Below are 23,467 nucleotides of genomic sequence, written 5' to 3' on the forward strand. Positions count from 1 at the left end.
AGTTGTTAATAACACTCCTGATCCCTTCCAATTGTTCTTAACTGTAGCACCTTTTGAAGGTTGCTGTGCTTTGAGGTTGTTTGGCTGATTTGTTTTTTCAGCCTCTGGCTAAAAATGCAGTCAATGAAGTCTGTTTACCTTGTGAATTACCTACAATGTGCAAGTATTGTACCAGCACACTGGCCAAGCTAGCAGAGTTATTGTGGACTAGCCTTAGGCAAAAGACCTCTTCGGTAACTTTAGGTTGGTTACTGTAATTACCATCTCTGAATCAGTCATTCAGATGTGCACTGAATTTTAGTTTTGTTGATTCCAAATGTGTCTGATTATAGAGAGGTGTGATCAAGGTAAGGATTATGTAACAGCATCTCTCTTCAAAAGCTTTTTGAAAGCACCTTGTTAACTGCTGTTTCAGGGAAATCACTTGCTTCCAGTAACTATGGCAAGACTAATCTATGCTGTGTTCTGCTATCTATGCTGCTGTCTCACAGAATCACAGAATGGTGGGGGTTGGAAGGGACCTCTGGAGACCATCTAGTCCAAGTGCCTGGCCAAAGCAGGCTCACCTAGGTCAGGTTGCACAGGAACACATCCAAGCGAGTTTTGAAAGTCTCCAGAGAAGGAGACTCCACAGCCTCTCTGGGCAGCCTGTTCCAGTGCTCTGTTGCACTCACAGTGAATAAATTTTCCCTTATGTTTAGGTGGAACTTCCTGTGTTCTAGTTTGTGCTTGATACCTCTTGTCCTATTGCTGGACACTGCTAAAAAGGGACAGGCTCCATCCTCTAGACAGCCAGCCTTTAAGTATTTACAAGCATTGGTAATCCCCCCTTAGTCTTCTCTTTTCCAGGCTCAACAGGCCCAGGTCTCTCAGTCTTTGCTTGTATGAGAGATGTTCCAGTCCCCTCATCATCTTTGTAGCCCTCTGTTGGACTTTTTCCAGTAGTTCCCTGTCTCCCTTGAACTGGGGAGCCCAGAACTAGACATGGTGTTCCACATGTGACCTCACCAGGGCAGGGTAGGGGGCGAGGAGAATCTCCCTTGACCTGCTGGTCACACTCTTCCTAATGCACCCCAGGACCCCATTGGCTTTCTTGGTGACAAGAACACATTACTGTCCCGTGGTTAACTTGTCCAGTGGGACTCCAAGGTCAATGTTTCAGTCTGAAACAGTAAATCTGATAAGCGAAGTCGTATTGAACAAATACTAAAACAAACCCTGGTTCAGGTCAGAATTGTTTCTTTGCTCTCTTTAAAAGTAAATAACAGTAACAAAACCCACAAAGCTAAGTTCTTTCTATCAAATGTGTTGCCTGATTGGAATTGGTACACAGAATATTCAGAAGAAAAAACAATTTAAAAAATTTATTTTCTACTTTTACATGTTTTGAAAGAAATTTTTTTTTTTTTAGATGTTACAGTACCTTTTACATTTTGCCTTTTTAACTGTTTTATACACTTTTATTTCTATGTCTATATCTTAGTTGATATTAATTTATGAGAACACTTGTAACTTGCTAGATACTTCCCAGTATTGTGTAAATGTGCATTATAGGTCAATTCAAGCCACAGTAAGCTACAATCTCTAGTGTTTTAATGATGGCTTTAACAGTTCTTTGGTGAATTTAATTTCCACTTCCAGCACCCGGCCTCACTGGAATCGTTGGAGGGCGCCCCAGAGTGTAAGTTTACTCCTGAACATTAACTTATAATATGTGATGGTAGAGTTCCTACTACTGGCTGTTACAAGTTTGAAAGAGCAACTGCAGAACCAAATAAAGTCCTTCTGTTGCATACTATTCTTAATAACTGATAAGATAATAGTGAGTGCTACAAAATATGCATGCAAATAGTAAAATTCTTCATTGGATATAGTTACGTAAGTCTCTGATGAGCTCATAATGTCTTTGCTTAATGAGCTGCAGGGAGAACTTTAAATGTGACATTATGGCAGGACAGTAGCTCAAGCTTGTGTTGATACATGCAGATTTCTGGGCCAAATTTCTCTTGTACCTGTCTCCTAATGGGCACAGAAAATTTATGTCTGTACCAGAGCATGAAGAAATGTGAGGTCAAATGTCCCAGAACATCCCAGAGAATGTTATCGTGAACCCATTACGTGAGCAAGCTGAACAGAATAATGTTTAGTATATTAAAAAAAATATATTAAAAAAAAATTCTTATTTGACTCAGTATTTTTCTAGATCTGGACAATCTATATGCTCATATTTCCAAACTTTTTCTTGTGAGCACTTAAAACTTTCCTGTCCCTAAGCAAATACTTTGATATGTCTGTCTTGCATGTGGGGGAGGAAACTGTAGATATATTTCCAGTAGTTCTGTGTAACTAGCGTAGGTATCAATGTGGGGCTGATGACAGTGGAATAGACTTCAATATCATGAAGTGCATCCTTTGTCAAGAAAATATTTTCAGTATTTTGGCTACTCCTCCTCTAATTTTTTATTTATTTTTTTTTTAAAGAATCTTACTTCTTAATAATGAAGCTTAAGGAATTTTTATACTTCTCAGGCTTTCCAGAGTTGCTTGGAAAACCATTGTTAATCATGGCTAAATTTAATTGCTTAGGCCTTTGTCTGGTGTATGAATAGTCTCAGGATGTAAGATCTGACATTTTTCATTAATTTCTGAATAAATGCATTTATGCTTGTTGTTTTGTGTGTCTAGGTCTCCAGTTTTGAAGCCGTTTTTCTTCTATTACCCCAAAAGTAATGTTCAGGTAAGACTGCTCAAAGCCTGCTGTGTTCTCTTTGAAGTAATGAAAAAAATTCTGCTGACTCTGGCATTTTTCAGTGACTTTGAGCCCTAAAACTGCAAAGTATCTTGGGAACTTTTAATAAAAAATATTTTCCCAGACACTAATGTTATTCACACAGACGTTTTACAACAATTGAATTCACCACCATTGTATTTTAATGGATTTGAATTTTGAAATGTCTTGCATCGAAACTGAACTTCTCTTTTCAGGTTCCTAAAATTGTAGGTTGGACTTCTTTTTACTGCATTTTCAAAGAGCATTTGTAAAAATTATAAATTTTTTGAAAGTTAATGGATGGCCCATCTGTAAAGAGAAGGCATTTGGGTGTTCAGAGAGTTGAACATTAATCTTGTGAACCTGGACACATCTTCTGACTTTTTGGGATGTCTTACGTTTTGTATATACTACTGGAAATAATTATTAAAATCAGTGAATTTCCTCTGATTTGCACAGGTGTTGCCTTAACAGAGAGTTGAGCTTTTTCTTTCCAAATACCCCGGCTATAAAAATTGAACTAGTAATTTCTGCTTTTGCCCGTACTGCAAAACCTAAAATTGTGAAAGCCTGTGGTGCCACTGTGACAGGTATCATGGAGGAGCCTGTGAATGTGATCTGCCTCTGTGGCCCTGTTTGGCTCCTAGCAATGGTTTCTTTCAGCCTGAGAAGTTACAGTGTAGGTGACGAGGCAGTCCTAGGTGAGAAATTAGTAAGGTGAAATGTAAGCTAAAGCTTACCAGTGTATGGTGAAATGTTGAGCTAAAGCCCTGCTTGTTTTCCGTTACACATGTACCTCTGTCTAGATTGAAGTCTTCAAGATAAAGAAACTGGTTTTACTGAAAAGATAAAATGTGTGTGTTTATAGATGTTGGTCTCTGCTTTGCTGAATGCATCAGATACTTCATTTGTTACTTGGAGATGGCAGACAACACTGCATGTACGCCCTCTTTTTCTAAGACCTTTAGCTATTGCATGTGTGTCATGCCAAGGCATCCTAATAATGATGCTTCTCACTCACTAAGTGCTTCCTCAGGCATTCACCATCAAGAAAGTCAGAATGTTGGTGTGTGACCACAGGTGGTGTGACAGACTTCTGCTTAGGGTGGTGAAGGGAAGCCTTGGGAGCACAGGAGGCAAGTGAAAAGGCGAAGAGGGAGTGGAAGTTGAACAAACTAGTAATTAAAACCCCAACTTTGTAAAACCATTATCAGCCACCAAAATTTAATGTTGTAAGCATCTCAAGAAAGGACTGTTTAATTTCCATTTTTTAACATGCATACAGTTCTTAGCACAAATAAGGCCAGATGTTACATTTTTCTTGTAATACACTGCATTAGTGGGAAATAATTTAAATTTTACAGAGGGCATGCTATTTAGTTATTAAAACTAAGTTTATAAACTGTACATAGTGGAAAAGTACTTAAAAAACCCCATCTTGTCGTTTAAAGAAGTTCAAGTATTTATTGTCACTTAAAATTTGCTTTATATGCATGGCTTGTCTCCGCAAAATTTAACGTGAAATATCTTTATGGAAGTTCAGCCTACCACTGTTTTGTTCATTAAATTAAATGTAAACTTACTAATTATCACTGTGTTCCAGACTTGGTAAAATGCTGTTGAGTTTAAATGGTAACCTAAGTTAGCAGGGAAAGAAAGTAGTGTCTCATCTACTCTTTACAATACAGAAAATCAAGGTCCTTGCTCTGTGTAACTCATCTAATGAATGCACTGATATGCTGTTAACAAAGTGCCATGTGACTTATCACTGTTGTACTGCAGTAATATTAAAGGTTATGTAAAAGTGTGGTATGATTCCAAGCCCTTGATTCAAAGTTTTAGCCACGTATTAACAACAGTGGCCTAGCTAGAGATTACAGAGTAAGGAAGGTATGAATTAACTCCTTTTCTAGATTGGAAGTTCGGTTACAAAGAGTTTAGTTGCTCTAGTTTGGCATTTGATCTAAACTCAAAAAAACTCTGTAAGCAGATTTTCAGATGTGTTAACATTGCCACAGTGGGTTCTTTTGTTTTGTTTGATACACTTTCTGGGTGTCAATTTGGATTCAATATCTCATTGTTTGTTGCCACTGCTCTTATGCAATTGTCCCAGTTTTATCATAGATCACCAGTGGTTTTACAGCACAGACTGTAGTTATTTTCCATATGTCCTTTTTCATGTCTAAAAAGTAACCTGAAACTTTTCCCTAGGGAGAAAAATTCCAGCAAACTTACTGAAGGCAGGATCAGCTTTTCTGAAATATATTTTTTTTTTAATCTTTGTCCTGCATAAGCGTTGAAGGCCTTTGTTCACTATTAGTTATTCTCCAAGAGCAACCTTAAGAAAGAGGGCTGAGTAGAATTACCATGCATTTGCTGGCAACTGAGCACTGATAATTGCTGCAGCTAATTTGGTATATATTGTTTTATTGTGGCAGTATAACCTGATTGCATGTCTGAATATTGAGTACTGTGAGTCCTCCAATACAAATGAAGTGGATGCAGTTAGTTTTTTCACACAATTATGGTATGTGATTTAACCAGAGAAACCTTTCCTTACATCTGAAGTGAATAGCCCAATCAGCTAATGAAATGGTACATGTGACTATGTATTTTTTTCAGACTTCTTTTCAGGAGGGTAGGGGTTGGGTGGGGGACGTAGAGGGAGGTCATCATGCAAGATGAGCAGTGCAGCATCTTTTATTTCATATTTTGATCTCAACATAAACCCAAAATACCCAGTATCAGTTTATTTTTTGTAAGTTGCTATGACAAAATTTTGTTGAATATAGGATCTGAAGAGAAGTTTGTCATTAATATGGACAGTGACATTAAGAAGAAAAGGTGGTTCTATCATAGCTGGAAGCTTTCAAGTTTTGGGATCCAACTTTCAAGAATTATGACACAGAAGTCCAAGTAGTGCTGCTATATAGAGAAGGAGATGGAGAGAGTGAGATTTGTCTTCCAACTGGACAGAGTGCTTCTTTGATTTTTTTTTTTTTTGTCCATATGCAAATATTTTTTTATGTTTATAATGGATAATTTTTATTATTGTGACTTTAAAAGGGAGCAAAAGAACCTTTTCTGTAAAGCAGTTATTGAAAATGTGCCAGATAAATACTAAATGACAAATATGCTTTATTTAGCCACACTGGTTTTCTAATTTGATGGTTTGAAAATGGGTATTCTTTTCCAGATCAACCTATTCTTAAATGGGCAACATGTTGAGACATTTGAGGAGGATCTCACGTTTACATCAGATGAGACTGTTACATTTGATGCACCTAAGATCAGCAGTGAATTGAAAGGTATGTTCATCTTTTTATTTGTGAATGTTTCATGTGCTGTTTTTGTCCTGGAAAACTGTCCTAGATTTTGTCTGTGAAATACGTTTTACCTCCTTATACTGTGTATTTTTAGGTCCACATTTGTGAATGTTTCATGTGCTATTTTTGTCCTGGAAAACTGTGCTAGATTTTGTCTGTGAAATACGTTTTTTCTCCTTATACTGTGTATTTTTAGGTCCATTGCAACACTTAATCTGCTTTTCTTGGAAGGGAGGAGGTTAGCATCACACAGTATAAAATGTATTTGAGACTACAGCAACTATGCAAATAAATTGGTATTCAAAAGACCTGAGCCTTTGACATAAGGCACTGTTCATCTGTCTTCAGTTGAAATCAAAACATAATTCTGAAGTATACTGCAGTCTTACTCAGTTAATCCTGGAAATAGTTGGGTTTACCTTACATCAAAATAGTTGTGTTCAGAATGGAGGATGGACTTACAAAATGCTTAGTATTTAGATAATTAAAATTTGGCCCTATTCCATACAGCAGCCTTCAAAAAATGAACAAGAATAGGATCAGCCTGGAACTGGTGACTTCTAAAGAAAACACACTAGGGTAATGATCCAGCATGATAATTGCTGTGTTGCTGTTAAACTTGTCTTAACAAAATTTTCTGCAGAAAGAAAAGAAGAAACTTGAGAAGGGCAAACCAGGGAGCCAAATGGAACAGGTCAGGATGTCTGCAGTGGGAAGGAAGTGTTCAGAGTTCTTCACTTAAGCTAGGTACTAGATTCTGGATTATCCAAAGCACTAGATGCTTGAAAATTTTTATATTCTTCATAATTGCAGAACAATGTACAGTATTTCTTAACATATAGTATAATTCTCTTCAGGTCCAAACAGAATCTTATTACCTTATTCCAGCTCCCAGAAAAACGAGAGAATGGATTCAGAGCTTTGGGTAGATATTTTCAAATCTAAATCAGGTGACTGTACCTAAAGACTACTTTAGGTAGTATTCTAAAAATAATACTAATGCTGAAAGAGTAATTCAGGGATTTAAGTCTATGTATACTCAAAAGACTAATGCTGTGAAAGCACTAGCATGTTAAGATTTATCCTGGATTCCAGATACAGGTGAGTAGTATTCCTTAAAACTGGTAGTAGAATAGTGTAGCAACTAATTATAGGTTAGTAGGGAATGTTCTGTCTCGTATTTCAGAATTTCTCTACATGACTGTGTTTTTATTGCCATTGGAAAGGATACTGGGTGCCTGATTGCCATGCATCAGTTCATGTTCACTGGCTATTGAAACATCTCTTCAATGTGAAGATTTACGTGTAGTGTAGAAAGAAGTTAAACTCTTAAGTATGTTTCCAGCTCTTAGGTCTGTGGCAAATCTAATGTCACACCAGAGGCTCTCTGATACCTAGGAGTTCTCAGGAGAGCAGTGGGGGATTTGCATCATCAAACTGCACGAGTTAAGGAATAGGAGGTCATTGTTCTATTTAATAAAGGGGTTGGCAAAGGTCCCAGTATCTTTTTTTTTTTTTTTCCGAGGGGACTACAATATTGGAAAAACAAAAATCTGTTAGACTCCCCATTGCCCTCTTACCATTTGAGAAAACTTAGAGGTGCCTGATATTTAACTACTGAATTCTTCAGTCTTTATTCAGATGGAACCTCACTTTTTGAGGGACAGCAGAGCTCCTCTAGTCGTTTCCCCTGAGAAGGATCTATAAACTTTTGCCCTTAGTTGTATATAGAAACGTTTTCTGTATGTGACTAAATGCTTACCTACTTCTGTGCCTTAATCCATGGAGAGCGTGGAAGAGAAATAGACAGATGGGTTTGACTGTAAAAGGAGTGACTTCTGCTAAAACATTTTCTGTCAGCATTTAGTAAGGAGGGAAGTATTTTTCTTAGTTTCATGGTTATCTAAAGTTTAAGGGACTGTTAGTTGTCTTTGAATAGATAAGAGAAATATGTGAAAATGGATCTCAAAAATGCTGCTAGATGTGGTTCTGGGAGGGTGGAATTTGAATTTACCATTTGCCCCAGCTCGGAAGGGAATTCTTTAGTAGATTTATTTAAGATGTTTATTAAATGAAAACAATTTCCTGATAAACAGATCATAAAAGATAAATCAGTTAGGGTAATAATAAATGAGAACACTAGAACACTGTCTTGAACTGGTTTTGTTTAAAGGGAGACTGTCAAAGACTGTCTGTGTAAAATGTCTGATGGATAAAAGACTTCTACAGCTTATACAATTTAAACTTTGTCATACTTCAGCCTCTGAAGAAGCACTACATTTTTTTTCTTGAATTCTGTATTGAATGAAGTTATTAAAAAATAATGTGATTTCTAGGGTGTATGAAGTATGGTAGTCATGTCCAAAATGAACAATAAGCTTTAGCTGGACTTTTTCAGATTCTCTCAATTTAATTATTTAATCAAACATAACATTTCCTAATTAAATAAATACATTCTTTTTTATTTTTCTGCCAAGTTTCATGGCACTTCTGCTTGCAGTTTTCATAGAAGTGAGCACAGAAAAGACTGAGCATCAAGCTCAAAACAAACCTTCTGTGTTAACTCTTCAATTGTATGCTTTCACTGTTTCACATTTCACATTACCATTACTTAGTACCAGTGAAGAACTGTTGTGCCAGACAAAACTGTAATTACTCTTTCAGCTTTTGACAGCAACATGATGGTTTATAAAACTAGGTCTTAGTTAAAGCAGTTTAACACTTATACATTCTTAGTTGGGCTGTGGGTAGATGTTCTCCTCCTGATTCAGTAGAAGAGGTTGCTGTAGTGAGCCCTCAGTTGTTTCTTACTGTTTTCCCTGTTACTGCCACTCAGATGTGCCATCAAAAGTACTCCTGTAAGTGTTGCCCGATCTGTTTCAACCAAATAAGTAATGTAAACTAGATACACTATACAAATTCTGCATGATGTTGTAGTGAGACATTTTTGTCATCCACAGTATCTTCCGTCCCATACCCAAATGAACTTGTGGGATCTGTCCAGCTGCCACTGCCACAGATTTGCAGCCTCACTTTCTGATAGGGACAATGGAAACTGCTGCCAGTAGGATGTGGATGTAGTTTCTTTCTTACTGAGCTTTGTTAAAGCTCTTTAGATTGACCTGGCTCATGACAGAGGAGTCAGCAATTGTGTGGACAGGAAGGAGTTGAAGGTAATGATTTGGGTAGGGCTTACTGGTTTGGCTGGGTTTACCTGATCATCTCATAGAGTTCATGGAGTATGTATCTACCCATGCCTTAACAGTAGGTGCATTTTAAATCATAACTGAACCGACCACAGAGTAATTTTTTTTAAAGTATAATCTAAGCATTCATTTGTATCTTGCAGGTGAATTTAGATTGTTACAGTTACACTTTTTAATACAGTCTGCCATTCACCAGCATTTAGTGCATAACATACAGTATTGGATCTTTGATGCTCTAAAATGAAAAGCAAAACTAGCACAGAAGTTTGATATCCTCAGCAGAAGCAATAACAATACAGAAAACATAAACTGATGCATTTTCAAATTGCACTGTGTCATGCAACATGACGCTTGACCTACATTATCAATTTGCAAGACACTCTCTTCAACTCCTTTACATCTGACAGCTTTTAACACGTTAGACTGAAATTTTCTGTGACAAAAATATGCATAGAGCTGAATTGTTTGGTGTTCTAAAAAAAACACTTTAAAACTATAATTTTGGACATTGGTTGCTCCCTGTAGCAGCAGCAGCTGTGACAGAAGGGCAAGCAGGAAGGCTGTCGCTTTCCACACTGCGTGTCCCCCTGCTGGTGTCCAGGCAGCAGAGAGGGGGAGAGCTGCCACTTGCCTGCAGAAGGATGAGAGAAGGGGACAGGAAGGGGACAGAGGAGAGAGAGGGTAGCTGAGGGGGGAGAAATCTAGTTCAAGTCAGGAGTGTAGATGAGTCTGTCAGAGAGATGCTGGGACTGACAAGCCAGGGGTGCCGGGAGAGCTGGTGTGGCTGTAGGGAAGCTGGTTCAGAAGGCACACTGCCTGGACGTTACTGCATTCCCACTGCCTGACAGCTGGGCTGCAACCTGTGCGTCAGGTGTCAGCCTTAGCTGCCATCAGCAGAGAATGGAGACTCGGTGGCAAAATGAGTGAGTGCTGCTTCTCTCACTTTGGGGAACAAAAACTAGATGGTAACAGCCTCCTACTCTTAGTAAGCAACAATTCAAGAAGTCTGTGCTGTGCAACCTCTAACCATTAAACCTCATGTACAGACTCTGAATTTCTGACAAGAAAATTCCACAGGACTGAACTTCTGGATTTGGGCAAGAGTGGGTTTGCTTTTTTTGATACGTAAATGGATAAAATTAATACTTTTGTATTGAACTTTGTTCAATGAAGCACAACAATCTTTATGTTCCTAAAGGCTTGAAAGTCCAGCACTCGAGACATTGGCAAGTTAAAAGATTAAGGTTGGCTTCCTACAGAGCATGCATTTATGACCATTTACAACCTTTTCTTATATAATACTATTTACTAAATCAGTAATTTGAAAAAGTAATCTTGCTTTTCTTCTATGCAGTTGAATAAATAACTTCGAACTGTGCATATGAAAGTGGGACACACGTGTTATCTTGAAAAGGAATTTTAAATTGTCAGTGTTTTCTACAGACATTCACAGAATAAACAGAATTAGCAGGACAGTAGCAACTCTGTGTATTTTCCACCTGCACTGGAAGCAGGGAAATCTGTGTGTTATGGGGGAAAAAGTTGTCATCTAGACAAAAAATGGTATGTAGCTGCTCTGCCTCCTTCAGAGATACCACATTGCTAAAACCAAGATGAATTTTCATATTTAAATGTGGTGGAAGAGGGAATGTCTGCCACAGTATTTGGCTGTAAAAAAAAGGTAAAAGGGATTTGGGAAATGGAGGAGGGGGAGGAATCAATTTCTTAATTTTGGCCTTCGGCCTCACTTCATGTTCCCTGAGATGTTCCTGTGGGACAAAAGCTTTGGAAATGTTTTCAGGAATACTACAAGCAATGTATACTCTTAAAATGTAAGAGTATACTCTTAAAATGGCCGTTACTTCTTCAAACTGTACTATTATTTGTGGCTATCATTAAAATATATTCGGTTTTGTATTGTGTAGATCTGCCAAGTGGACCACATACTTATCGCTTAGAAGATCTTGCCTATACCAGAAGTGGAGACAAAGGCAACTCTGCAAACATTGGTATTTTTCTTTTTCTTGTTTTCTGAAGTGATGCAAAATTTTCACATATTAATTACGTATTAAGTCCTCTTCCCAATTTTTTAGACATCGCTCACGTCACCTGTTTTTTTTTTTCCTCTTTGTCTCTGTGCTGAAACAAAAAAGTAAGGATGAAGTGAAGCTCCCCAGAGTTAAGAAATGTTTTTTTAAGGTTTCCTTTACACATTAGTTGCTACCCCTGCACGTGGATGTGTCACATAATGTAATCTCTTGGTTCTCTGACCATGTATAATATTTCCATGTGTGAATTTTGTAGGATGTATATGGCTAAAACATCAACAGTGTTAGGAAATACTGAAGTTGCTCTTGCATATAAGTAAAAGTTTTTATGATATTGTTAATCCAAACAGTGTATTTCAGTGTGCAGTCTCTTTACATTGATTGTGCTACTTCTTGCATTGTTTAATAATTCCTTCTATTCCTTACTTCTGCATGCAACAATTGGCTCTCTTACTTGTTGGAAGATGAGAGCGTGTGGTGTTCAAAGCTCAGTATGAATTAAAGGTGCGTTTGGGACTTGATTTGCTATCAGCTGTCATGCTAAAACTGACGAATTTTGTTCATGTCTATTTAGGATTATAGTTTTCTTGTACTTGTTTGAGATTTTTTTGGGTTTAGGAATGGAGGAATGTTTATTTATTTAATTCCCCCCGCCCCGTGGTTGAGCCCTGTTGCAATGTAGCATTGCAGAATCACGATGATGCAGAGCTAATAAACTTCCTCAGACACAAAGGCACTGCCATGTTATTAAGGAACAACAACAACAACAAACTTGACCTCTAAGATTCATTCAGCTTTTGAAGTCCACAGATAAAAAGATCCCTTTGACATAAATCTGCATACCTGCTACTGCAGTGGAAATTCAGCTTCAGCATAAAGTTATCTGGAGCTTATGAAAGCATATTTACAGCAATAAAAATGTAAGCGTGAGAAACCACAATTACATCAGTGGGGCAAGGACCAAACCTTCGGTCACTGATCATGCCTTGTTACAGTTAATTGCCATTGCTTGTCTAAGTTTTGCAGACTGTTCAGGGGAAGAGAGCTGCCTGTGGGTTGTTTGTTGTGATGTCGTTGTTGTTAGGTGTCTCTCAGTGGCAGGGACTACTTGCAGCCAGAAGTAGTCTGTTAATGCATCACTTATTCTGGGCGCATTCTTTCATGTTATGCCCCACAATATCTCTCTACTGACACAGGGAAAGCTGTCAGACTGGTTTTTTTATTGTTTTCTAGCTCATAAGAGGATCCATGTGTACAGTTTAAGTTAAGAGGAGGATCTCAAACCAGTTTTGAAAGGATAAATGCAAATTGATTTTAGCAGCTCCTATTCGAGCTAACCCCAGTTATACCTAACAGGTGTGATAGCACGGCATCCCCTCTACTATCCATACCTAAAGAAAACTTTGACAGCTCAAGCCTTGGAGAATTACTTCAAACATCTTTTAGAGCAAGAAAAACCTGAAGAAGAACTAGTAACAAGGTGAGTAGCTTGCTACACGAGTCCACAGCTGTATGGTAGATACGTCATGCTATCAGAAGTTATTTTAAAGTATATTAACATAAATATTGCAAACCTGTGTGTGTTGTCTTCAGTATTTTTAATGTATTTTTTTCTGTGCCTTTTTAAATAACTTGAGCAATAGTCATCGAAGAAGAGCATGAACTTGGGCCTGTCCCAAATCTGGACAAAGTCAGTGAATCTGTTTAGTGAAGGCATTTAAATTTGCAGAAGTAACATATTACTGTTGGGGCTATTTCTTTGATTTGTTCCCATACAGAATGTCTCTACAAGATAGAAATAACTTCTAATGGCCTTTGAGAAATGTATCTTTCTATTGGTTTTGAAGCACTTGGAGACTGCAGGAGCCTTAGCAATTGAAGCTTGCCAAGCCCCACAGCTTCTGCAGAACTGGGAATTTAAAATCTCTAAAAGGCTACTTGGAAGACATTCATACAGCCAGTATAGACTGGAGCCCAAACCTACCTTACAAAACATTCAGTCTTCTAAAACCTGTTTTGATACCAAGTCAATTACTCTGTAAATATGGAGATTCTGCCCAAATCACTATATATTTCCATGGGTAATGGGTAAACTTAAGTGTCATTTTGCTTGTTCAAAAAGCTTGAGTCAGAAAGGTGCAGCTCAAAGCTCGGAGAGAGCTTTGTGTTATTTTAACCCCCAGTCTTTGAGTTGTAAGTGCTGTTCTTTGTCTTCATAAGCAGCTCAGTGCAGATCTCACCCACTGTTTTGTGAGTGCTAACAAATCTATGTATCTAATAAATTGTGATACCAAGAAATGTAATCAAATTTCCTGGGAAACAGAACAAAGAAGGTAAGAAATAAAAAATGTCAGGCAACCTAATGATATTTCTAGAAATTGATTCATTATTGTTTCTTAATGCTGTTTATGTTCATAAATAAAAGTTGAAATTTGCTGTGTCTGGATGAAACCAATTTATTTTGATTAATTAGATTATCTGTTCCTGGGTTTGGCTTCCTTTAATGATGTGATAATGGAGCTCTGTGAGTGAACTGAAAAACTACTTGGGGAAAAAGAATAAATCCTTCTGTGGTAATATTTAGGATTATAAGGATTATGCTCATGTGCTTCAGATTGTATAGTTTCTTTTTAAATTACTTGTTTGTTTTTTAGTTTTTACTGTCATAAAAACTCATTCTATCTTTCATTTTCCTTCATTTCCTTTATTTAATTTGTGAGTGGTTAAAAAAAAAATATTAGTTTTGCTACCTTAAACATACCAGCCATGGCTCTGCCTCACTACAGAATAGATTGACAGCCAGTTGCTTTTAATTTTTTCATTAAAGCTATGAAATAGGTGTGCTAAATAGAGAAAAGGTGGGATTATTTTGGTAGAGAATGCTGAAAACTCAAACTTCCAGATTTTCAGGTAACATGGTAATGAAAGATGGTCTTTCACACCCCCCCATGCCCCAAAACTCCAAACCTATGTGACTTTGTCCTCCCCTATGTAGAGTACATTCTTAACAAATCTGATCATATTTTAAGATATGTGTTAAACTTTTCAGTCAGTGGTCTTAGGTCAGTCATTTAAGAAAGATAGTAAAATTATCCTATGAGAATTTGCTGGTTTCATCTTCTGAAATATGGTTATCTTCTTTAAGTTTTGAGAGTATCCTGATGGTCAGAAATACAGGCATGACAGCTGATTTATTTTTATAGGATAGCTTTTAAGAGCTGAAGAACAAGAAATGTGGATACTAATGCTTCTAGTTTTCTTTTTTGTACTATGGCAGGAAAAAAATACTTCAGTATGTGCCTCTTCAAGCCTATGGACTCAGTTCCTGCTTTTCTCTGATGGGAAGAGGAATACCATCTTTTCCTTGATAGGATTTTCCTTTCCTTTCTTTTTAAATGATTTTTGAGCCATTATTATTTCCATGCATTTCAACAGGAAATTCACTGGGAAATCTGACTTCTTTGAATACGTACAGACAACACTTCAAAGGAAGTAGTTAAGCAGGCACCCCATTGTGCATAAGCATAGGAGTTCAGCTACAACAGTGAATTTTCCTGGTTTTACTGGTTTCTGTCACAGACTCAGTATTCTTTGAAGGTTTTATTTGTTTTCTGTGCTTTTGAAAAGCAGCTCTTAAAACTTTTGATTGAATTGTACAATTAGGTAATACTTTTTTTCCTTTAGATCTCAGTTAATTAAACTTAAATTGTTTAATTATGCTGGATAAACGGATGCCAACATTTTGGTTAATGTGGTGGTGTTGCTTAAGACTATTAGATGGTTATAGTGTTTTTTTTTTATTTTGGGAGTGTATTTTTTCGTTTGAAAATATTTTGGGTGCTCAGATGCTTCAAACAGGTGTTAAAATATTGAAAATGCTGACCTTTGTGTATTATTTTGTAATCCTAGCTTTAGCTATAGTATCTCACTGTAAATATTGCCTCAAAGTACTTGAAGTGAATGTGCCATTCTGTAATGTTCCAAATTAAGATCTGTTGTTTGTGTTAACATACTCCCTCTCCCAGAATTACTGCAGAAAGGCAAACGAAATTCTTCCACTCTTCTTGTCATTTGCTTCTGCTTTTGTACAGTCTTCAATTTTTATCCTTGTTTAAATGATTGGTTTTCATGCAACTTCATTTGAGAGCTGAGGTATTAGCTTCTGGAATACATATTCCATCAGTCTAGTTCTTGTGGGAGAGCTCTGCCAAGACGTCTTTGTCAGTTTTTCAGAGTAAAGTTCAGTGTAGTGTTTTGGTAGACCTCTAGCTCTCATGGTATGTGGTTATTGGTAATTTGTATTGAGTTTTTTAGTTGAGTAGTTTAGTTTTGTGGGGTCCTCTGATCCTGCTATTTATTTGATTATGCTATTGAATTTAGCAAATTATGTAGATGACTTACTGTAGAAATTGCCTTATTCCTCATATTCCTGTTGTCTAGTAGATCATTGTTAAATTAATTGAACTTTCCTGCCTTCCCAACTGATTTTTCCTTTAAGCATGACAATGTTGCTTGGCAACTAGTTTTCAAGGAAGGTCAACAGAATGGTAACACCAGTTTTCTTCTTAATAACAATTAATGATGTTAATACTGAAGTAGAGCGTGGTGTAATGAGAGAGTCAGAAGGAACAGTGGCAGGAGGGAGACAGGTGCAGACACTCCGTGAGTGCTGCTCACAAGAGTGTAACAAGGACTGAAGTGTTTGCCAGGCTGCTCAGCAGAATCCTCTCCTTCCCTGAAAGGTTTGGGCCATGTGCCCAAGATGCAAGGGCATACAGAGCTTTGGATAGCAGCAACAGTCGTAATGTTCACAGTGCTAAAAAGGAGCTAAAAAAGGTAAACCTGAGTGACAAAATGGGCAGTACGAGAGCACAGCAAGAAAATTCCATCTATTTCAGAGGACAGGTTTGAAGAATATGTCCAAAGCAGATGATGATCAAATAGGTGACTGAAGAAAAATAGGCGATGTTAGAAGAAGTGTGAGTTAAATTGCAGCAGTCGAACATCTGGAGACAGAGTGAGAATTGGGTGTCGTTTTTCTCCATTATTCCTCATGTCTTGCTGATGTTCTGATTAAATCCTTTCCCATGGAGAAAAAGGAAAGCTATTGAATCCTTAGACAAAGAAAATACTGAAGAAAAGAAAAACCAAAGAAAAACAAGAAGAATACAATGAAGATGGCAAAACACTGAAAAACTGTGCAAGGAGAGACATATGGAAACATGCTGTAGACCTATTTATGGAATTTGAAACAACTTGGTTAGGAAACCACAGAGCCATTTGCCAAACTTCTACAAAAGTTTCCAAATTGGAACTGTAACAGTCAAAAGTAAGGATGGAAAAATGCTTACAGTGTCAATGGAACAGAAAAACAGGTCTGTCACACTAAAACAAATTTTTATCTGAATGAACTACATAGCTCCAAGAAAGCATTGAAATTAGTTCTATTCATCTTTTCTTATAAAATTATCTGTGGTTTGTCATAAGAGTTTGATCTAGTGACTCAGCTATTTCTCAGCAATAAAGAGGAAGCCTTCCCAATTAACTGGTGGCCTTTGTTAGCAAAAGTGAGCTCCAGGAATTAAGCTATTGTATTTTTCAATATCAGAACCAGGAATTATTCAGAATACTTCCCCTGCCAAGTGTATTCTCTGAGTTCATACTGGATCTTGCAGCTCTTGTCTACAGAGTTTTCTGTATGGGGTTTAACTCTTAGGAGGAAAAAAAAAAATGTAGAAAAGAAACCACATTAGAAATGAATGAGTTTTGAAGCTGAGTAAGAGGAGAATAATTACTTTATGGTCCTACTTTAAAACTATTAAAAGTGTGTGGATTTGGTCTAAGAGGAAGGAACAAGAACAGTTAACAGTTAACTTTTAGGCTTGACTCAGCAGTGGGATGCCATCAGAAGCATGAAATTTTTGCACACTGTTTCTTGCTTGATGTTCTGTGCGTTTCGTACAAATTTCCTGAGAAATTATGTGTAGATTTTATTTTGCAGATACGAGTTGCCAGGGATCCATGGATTAAATTTTGTTCTCAAGAATTCCCTTGGTGGTGGTGGCATAGCATCTCTAAGAAGTGACCCTCAGGCACGTATCAAAATGTTGATTTTAATGTAGTTATCTCTTATAACTGTTTATTGCACTGTTTCTTTGTAACCAGCTTTTGGGCTGGAACTGTAAGCTCTTAGATTTGACTATTTAGTTCCTTTTAATTTCCTTTTAATACATATTATCTACTTAATATACTGAAAATTAATATAAATCTTAAAGAGAAAAATAGCTGGGTAGTTCTTTTGTGTTGACAGCATTATGTGAATAATGATGCATGAATTGGATAGCACAAAATAAGATGCATGAATTGGATAGCAGAATTCAACCCAAAATAAATTTGTTTTAGCACTAGATACCAAATAAATTGAAGAAGCTCTTCAGTCTGTTCAGGTTTAGATGCTTCAAAACTCAACTGTATAGTTTTATTTATTTAATTATACCGATTCACAGGTGAAAAAGCCAAACAAATGGAAAAGGTAGATAGAACTTTGAATAGCCTACAATCCAAGGCTTGATAAAACTCACTCAGGATTTATATATATGTAGAGATAACTTATCAGACCTACAAAACATACTGAATTCTTACACTGATTATAGGAAAAATACCCTGTTAAACTATTATTAAAAACTAAATTTAAAATGGTGGTATATTTAGATAGTAAAATGAGATGTTGGTTTATTTTGGTTTTGGTTTTTTTGTTTGTTTTTCTTCTTACAGGGCAAAGCACTTGGACAGATGCTGTTGGATTTCCAAATTAAAAATGTTCCTGATTTAAAGTCACTGATAGAGTAACAGGTGTTTGATACATATGCTTTTAACACTGAGTGGTATAAAAACATGTTATAAACAAGAACTGGCTTCTTGAGTGATTTTTTTTTTTTTTAAAGTCAGAGAGTAGAAATTAGTGACAGTTATCTCTCAGAGGCTTAGCTGTATGGCACAGATTAGCAGATGTTTTGAGTAATACCAGGCTAATAGCTTTGTCTGTGACTGATAACACTTCCTGTCTAGATAACACATTGGATGAAGAATTAATTTATTTCCTGTAAAATAGAATTAATCAAATTGCAACATAACCTTTAAATATGAGACAAGATGATCTTTGTTCCAAGATGGAGCTTTCCAAATAAAGTCTGAGAGGAGGAGAGGGAGATGGCCGGGCAGGAGGCAGTGAGGTGGCACGATGCGGTCGGTCCCCTGTGAGGGGCGTTTGTGCTGTGGGTGGGGCGAGGCCGTGCAGCCAGCACCGCCCTGCCCACCGGCAGCTCTCCCTCCCGGGCAGGCAATCAGCAGAAGTAATAATCGTTAACTGTTACATGAGCGATGGTAGTAAATGCTGACCTTTGGTGGGGATCCACCCAACTTCAGCACTTTGTCCGCTTAATGACAGGCTTTATTATTACACTCCTCAAAAGCTCTTACTAATTAATCCCCTGGTTAAAAGCACTGACTCGTAGCACATGGCAGATCTTGGTATAGGAATAAAGCTGAAGGTGAGGCAGGGAGAGTGCTGTGAGCTAGTCTGCCTGCTCGCTCTCTCCTGATAGTGCCATCCTGGCAGGGAGGAAGGGGGGCCCGGGGTGGATGGATACCTCATTTTGCTTCAGAGCTGTTAACTCTTCATTTTGCACAGCAGTCTCCTGCCTGTATTAAGTTCATTTGTCTGTCATTTGCATTGGCCTTCCTGCAGAAAGGTCTGTCTCCTGCTGTGAAGGAATATCATCTTGAATGCAGTGTGCTCCATCTCTCCTGACTCCCAGTTATCACCTCCCCGTCTCCCTCCCTCCCTCCACAATATGACTACCATCTTCAGACTAGGGTGCTCCTAAACTTCTTCACATGATTAAGCAGAAGTTTAAAGATCCATATCATACTTTCTGAGAGAATATCAAGGTGGAAAATCAGGCCAAATAACTGTCTGCATTTCCTCTGCAGAAGTCCTAGAAATATTACTCTACATGTTCAGGCATTTTATATTCAGAAATTAATATTTTCCTTTATTTTGATGACACGGTATTAAACAATGAGTGCTGGCAAAATGCAGCATTACTAATATTAGATAAAATGATGAAAAAATATTGTTTGTTACCAAAACTGTTAGTTGTTAGTAAATCCCACTGTTACTGATTTTCTAGCCTCTTGTTTGCTAATGAGGACTATACAATTAATTGTTCCAACATTTTCTGTGGCTTTGTTCATCTGAGTTGAAGGTACCATAAGTGAATGTTCTATTCATCTAAACGTACTACTCTCTTAACAAATGACAAGCACTATCTGTGTTTACAGCATGATTCAGTCTAGTTGTAAAAAAAATGAATCATTGCTTCATTGCAGAAAAATATCCAGCTTAACTTGAGAGGGAAAACAGCATGCTGGTTTTATGTTTACAGTCATTGTTTGTTAGAAAATTCTTCTTAATAATTTGGAAGCCTCTTAGTTTAGCAAAACAGACCAAGGTAGTGAGAGGAAATAAAAAAAGGAGTTGACTTCAGTAGCAAACCTACAAGGATACAAAGGCTACAGTAAATATTTGCAGTTCACTCAATATGCTGCCTAAGTGACTCTGTAAATGTGTATGCAATAACTTTTTAATAAAAATGAACGTTTATAAAGCGTAAATTTGTTATAGTTGTTTTTTGTGATTCTTCTACTGGAAGAGAGTGATACTTAGTCCAAAGGTTCTTTGTTTTGGGGTTGTTTCACTTGCCTGCCGTTGCATGCATTGCCTTGTCGGTTCCCTTCTTCCTTCAGATTTTGTGTGTTCTGTCCCTAGTCTTTGTAAAATACAAAAACTGAAAAAGTAAATGATACTGTTTTCTAGAGAGCTGTTCATTTACAGCTCTACAATGACAGCTATAATTTGTTGAAAAAAGTGGTACAGTGTTCAAATGGATTGGATATGGGAACACAATGGTGGTATTTTTTTATCTCTGGAATCCTCCCTTTTGGATGCTCTGAAACCATCCTTCACAAACATGTTTTCTGTCTATTATTTCTTTCAGTGCACCAGCTTAAACCAAGCAGCACTGCTTTTCAGATACTTTTCTCTCAAATTGGAGCCTCCAAAAATCCCTATCCAAAGACTTTATTCTCCTTGACCTCCTTAACATGTTTTGAATTCATGAACCTGTACTTGTTCCAGCAGTCCCAGCTGACCTGAAAGCTTGTCAAAGCTGCATTTGTTTCTTCTTCTATGGTAGAGGTTGAGTAATTGAGAAAGATTTAGTTAAAACATAAACTGTACTCGAAGGTGAGCATGTTTGCAGTCAGCATCACTAAATTCAGTCAGTTAAATGCATTTTGCTTGCTTGTTAAACCAGCGTTCCTCCTCATGTAGGCAAGAACACATCCTTCCAGTAGTTGCCTTTCTCTCCTGCTTTTTCTCTGCTGTGTTAGCTGTGAGGGCAGGACAGAGTTAAGTAATTCCTAGTATATAAAATAAGGTTCCATCTAATATATGATTTTCAGTGTAATGGAAACTGGCTCACAGCTTTTACCTGGGAAGTTTTTGTGCTGTAGCTCTTCTGCACCACAAAACAAAACCTGTGTTCTCTCACTTCTCACAGCTTTCTTACTGCATCTCTCCTCAACAAACTCTCAAATTGTGGATTTTATCACTAAATTATTCTGTAACAACGAACAGTCTATACAAATACTTTGTCAATATCTGCTGTTTTATATTTAATATTTCAAAGTGGCTTCCCACTGCAGTTTGTGTATCAAAGGTACAAAATGTATGATACAAAAGTGACCGAAGATGAAGGATGTGCCAGACTGTTGGAAGCACAAATATTTTCAGGTTTGCTGTTTTTCCACTAAAATACGGGGTGGTTTTCCCCTTCGGAGCAGAGGAAAAATAATTCTAAGTATAATTTTCACATTTTGTTTTGCATCATGGCAGTTTGAAAGCAATAGAGTGCAGCCCTTAAGGTTTGAAAGCAGAAAACGTTGGGTTGCAGGTTGTCTTTCAAGAATCTGAATGTTTTCATTCAGAAATGCCTTTGATAATGTATTAAGTGCTTTGCACACAGCCGTGCTCCCAGCAGTTGCAGGGGGGTGGCTGGGTGGATTTCACTTGCTGACTGGAAGAGCGAAGCTGTTTCAGTCAGTCCTGTTTGCTGTGTAATGGCTTCTGTGCTTCTTCTGTTGGGGTTGGGGTCTCCAGGCCTTGAGAGCGAGTGGGTGGTTTGGGAAGGAGGGAGAGAGGAGGCTCAGTAGTGCCTAAGGTATGAGGAAATTACACTGCAGAAATACCACATCTCACCTTACTTCTTTGAAACCCTCCCATGCATCAAGGCTTTAAGCTTCCTCTTCATGGCAATTCCTCTTCTTTTGTTTCATCCTGGTTTCCATTCTGGATTTACTTGAAATGGACCCTGGTGATTTTGGGATTAAAGCTAACTGGCATTAAGAAAGCAAACAAAGGATGCCTCTAAGTAAAAGATCCCATTGGGAAATACCTGTTTCTGCCAGGCAGCTCAGCTGAATTCCTCTACCTTCCTTCAGACTGAAGCATTTTGAACACCTAGTTCAACAAAGACCATCCAGATGCATCTTGACAGCTTTGGGGAAGGGGGGTGTGGGGTGTGTCAGGGACAGCAGCACAGTGCAGAACCTGTGCTTATCCTTGAAGGAGGCAGATAGGAACCTTTCTGTGCCAGGACTTTCTGTGGAGTCTTTGATAACCTTCTGCCTGTGGCACAATGCTCCAGATCTGGATCAGCTGCTGTGACCATCACCAAATGGGTGAGACCCTTTATCACAGTGAAGGGTTTTAATCTTTTCTCCTGTCCCTTAAAAATAAACTAGTTAAAAATGAGAAAAGTAACCCCTCCTCCCCGCATTTTCATTTACTAGTAGCAAAAGCTTCAAACCTTTCAAGTATATTTAAACATCTGGATTTGAAAAGATGCTGGCTTAATTGTGTAATTGTGTGGCAGGCAGCTAATCCACAGGGTTCCTACCAGCTTCATAAGCCACATCTGTAAGGTATTTTCTCTTTTGTAAGTGATGCGATTTGAAGTAAGGGGGCTTGTAAGGGCTAAGCCTCTGTTGCATAAAAACTTGGCTGAGACTCTCCAGAGAAAATCCCAAATGGCTGATCACTCTGGTAGGACCTGCTAGGGCTCCGGCCTGCTACCTGTGACAAAATGGGGTTATGGTGGGCCTCCGTCTTTGCAGATGAAGCAAGCTAAGGATAATCTTCAGTTCTCCAGGAAGCTGTTCTCTGCTCCAAGCAATAGAGAACATGCTGTCCCAAAACAGTTGACCTGTGGAGAGGCGGCAGGCCCTTCATTACACACAAGTGCTCCTTGCTTCCCTTTTTTTGTGCTAGGCAGCGTGTACGTTGCGGGGTTGGCCTAAGCATCCACAACCTGCAGCTGGAGAGATGAGGGAAGTTGGTAACTTTAGAGCCTGGTTTGGGGAAAGATGCTCTAACTTACTCAAACTACTGCTTGCCCGGCGTTGCTTCACCACTACCTCCCCTCCACCGTGCCCACCCCGGCTTTCTCACGGAACCTGGTGAAAACTGGAGCGAGAGCGCTGGCGCAGGAGCGGCTGCGGCACCAGCAGAAGTCAATGGCAGCGAGCCGCCCCCCCCCCTGCCACTCTCCGGGCCCTGTCATCTTCCAGGTAAGATGAATGTCTGTGCCATCCATCATCCCGCAGCCCCCGAGGGGGCGGGAATTTGCTCGGCTACTGAAACTTCCGAGCCTCAGACGGCGCGGCTTTGTTGACTTGACAGGGCTGCTCTTTTGTGGGCTCTGTTGCCAGGATTTCGCCATTTACATAATGGATTAGCATGACCCAAAACGCACGGGAATGCCTCTCCGCCTTCCCCCGCTCTTTCTTAGCCGGCGGACTTTTCGGGCGAGTTAATTTATAAACGTGACTTCCCTCTCTCCCTCGGAGACCTGTTTTCTTGGGAGGAGGGAAAGGCTCCGGGGAAGGAGCGCCCGGAGCCCCTTAGGTCCCGTCGGGGAGGTAAGGTGAACGAAGCAGCTGGGGCGCCGGGCCGCCTCCGCTGCGCTCCCCGGGGCGGACGAAGGCCTTTGGCCG

General features: G+C 38.5%; 1 protein-coding gene across 1 annotated transcript in view; it reads left to right on the forward strand.

Moving 5' to 3' along the window:
* Window positions 1-18,458, forward strand: part of LOC103781257 — a 46,423-nt gene extending 27,965 nt beyond the window's left edge. Inside the window, exons 8-14 of the mRNA XM_008948967.1 lie at window positions 1,642-1,681; window positions 2,686-2,737; window positions 5,967-6,078; window positions 11,228-11,311; window positions 12,707-12,830; window positions 17,352-17,442; window positions 18,125-18,458. Coding sequence (XP_008947215.1) covers window positions 1,642-1,681; window positions 2,686-2,737; window positions 5,967-6,078; window positions 11,228-11,311; window positions 12,707-12,830; window positions 17,352-17,442; window positions 18,125-18,199 — 578 coding nt within the window. The 3' untranslated portion in view covers window positions 18,200-18,458. The remainder of the gene's footprint in view (window positions 1-1,641; window positions 1,682-2,685; window positions 2,738-5,966; window positions 6,079-11,227; window positions 11,312-12,706; window positions 12,831-17,351; window positions 17,443-18,124) is intronic.
* The last annotated feature ends 5,009 nt before the right edge of the window (window positions 18,459-23,467 follow it).

This window comes from Merops nubicus, unplaced genomic scaffold (assembly GCF_000691845.1).
Source record: "Merops nubicus isolate BGI_N331 unplaced genomic scaffold, ASM69184v1 scaffold9771, whole genome shotgun sequence".
In the NCBI taxonomy this organism is placed as follows: Eukaryota; Metazoa; Chordata; class Aves; order Coraciiformes; family Meropidae; genus Merops; species Merops nubicus.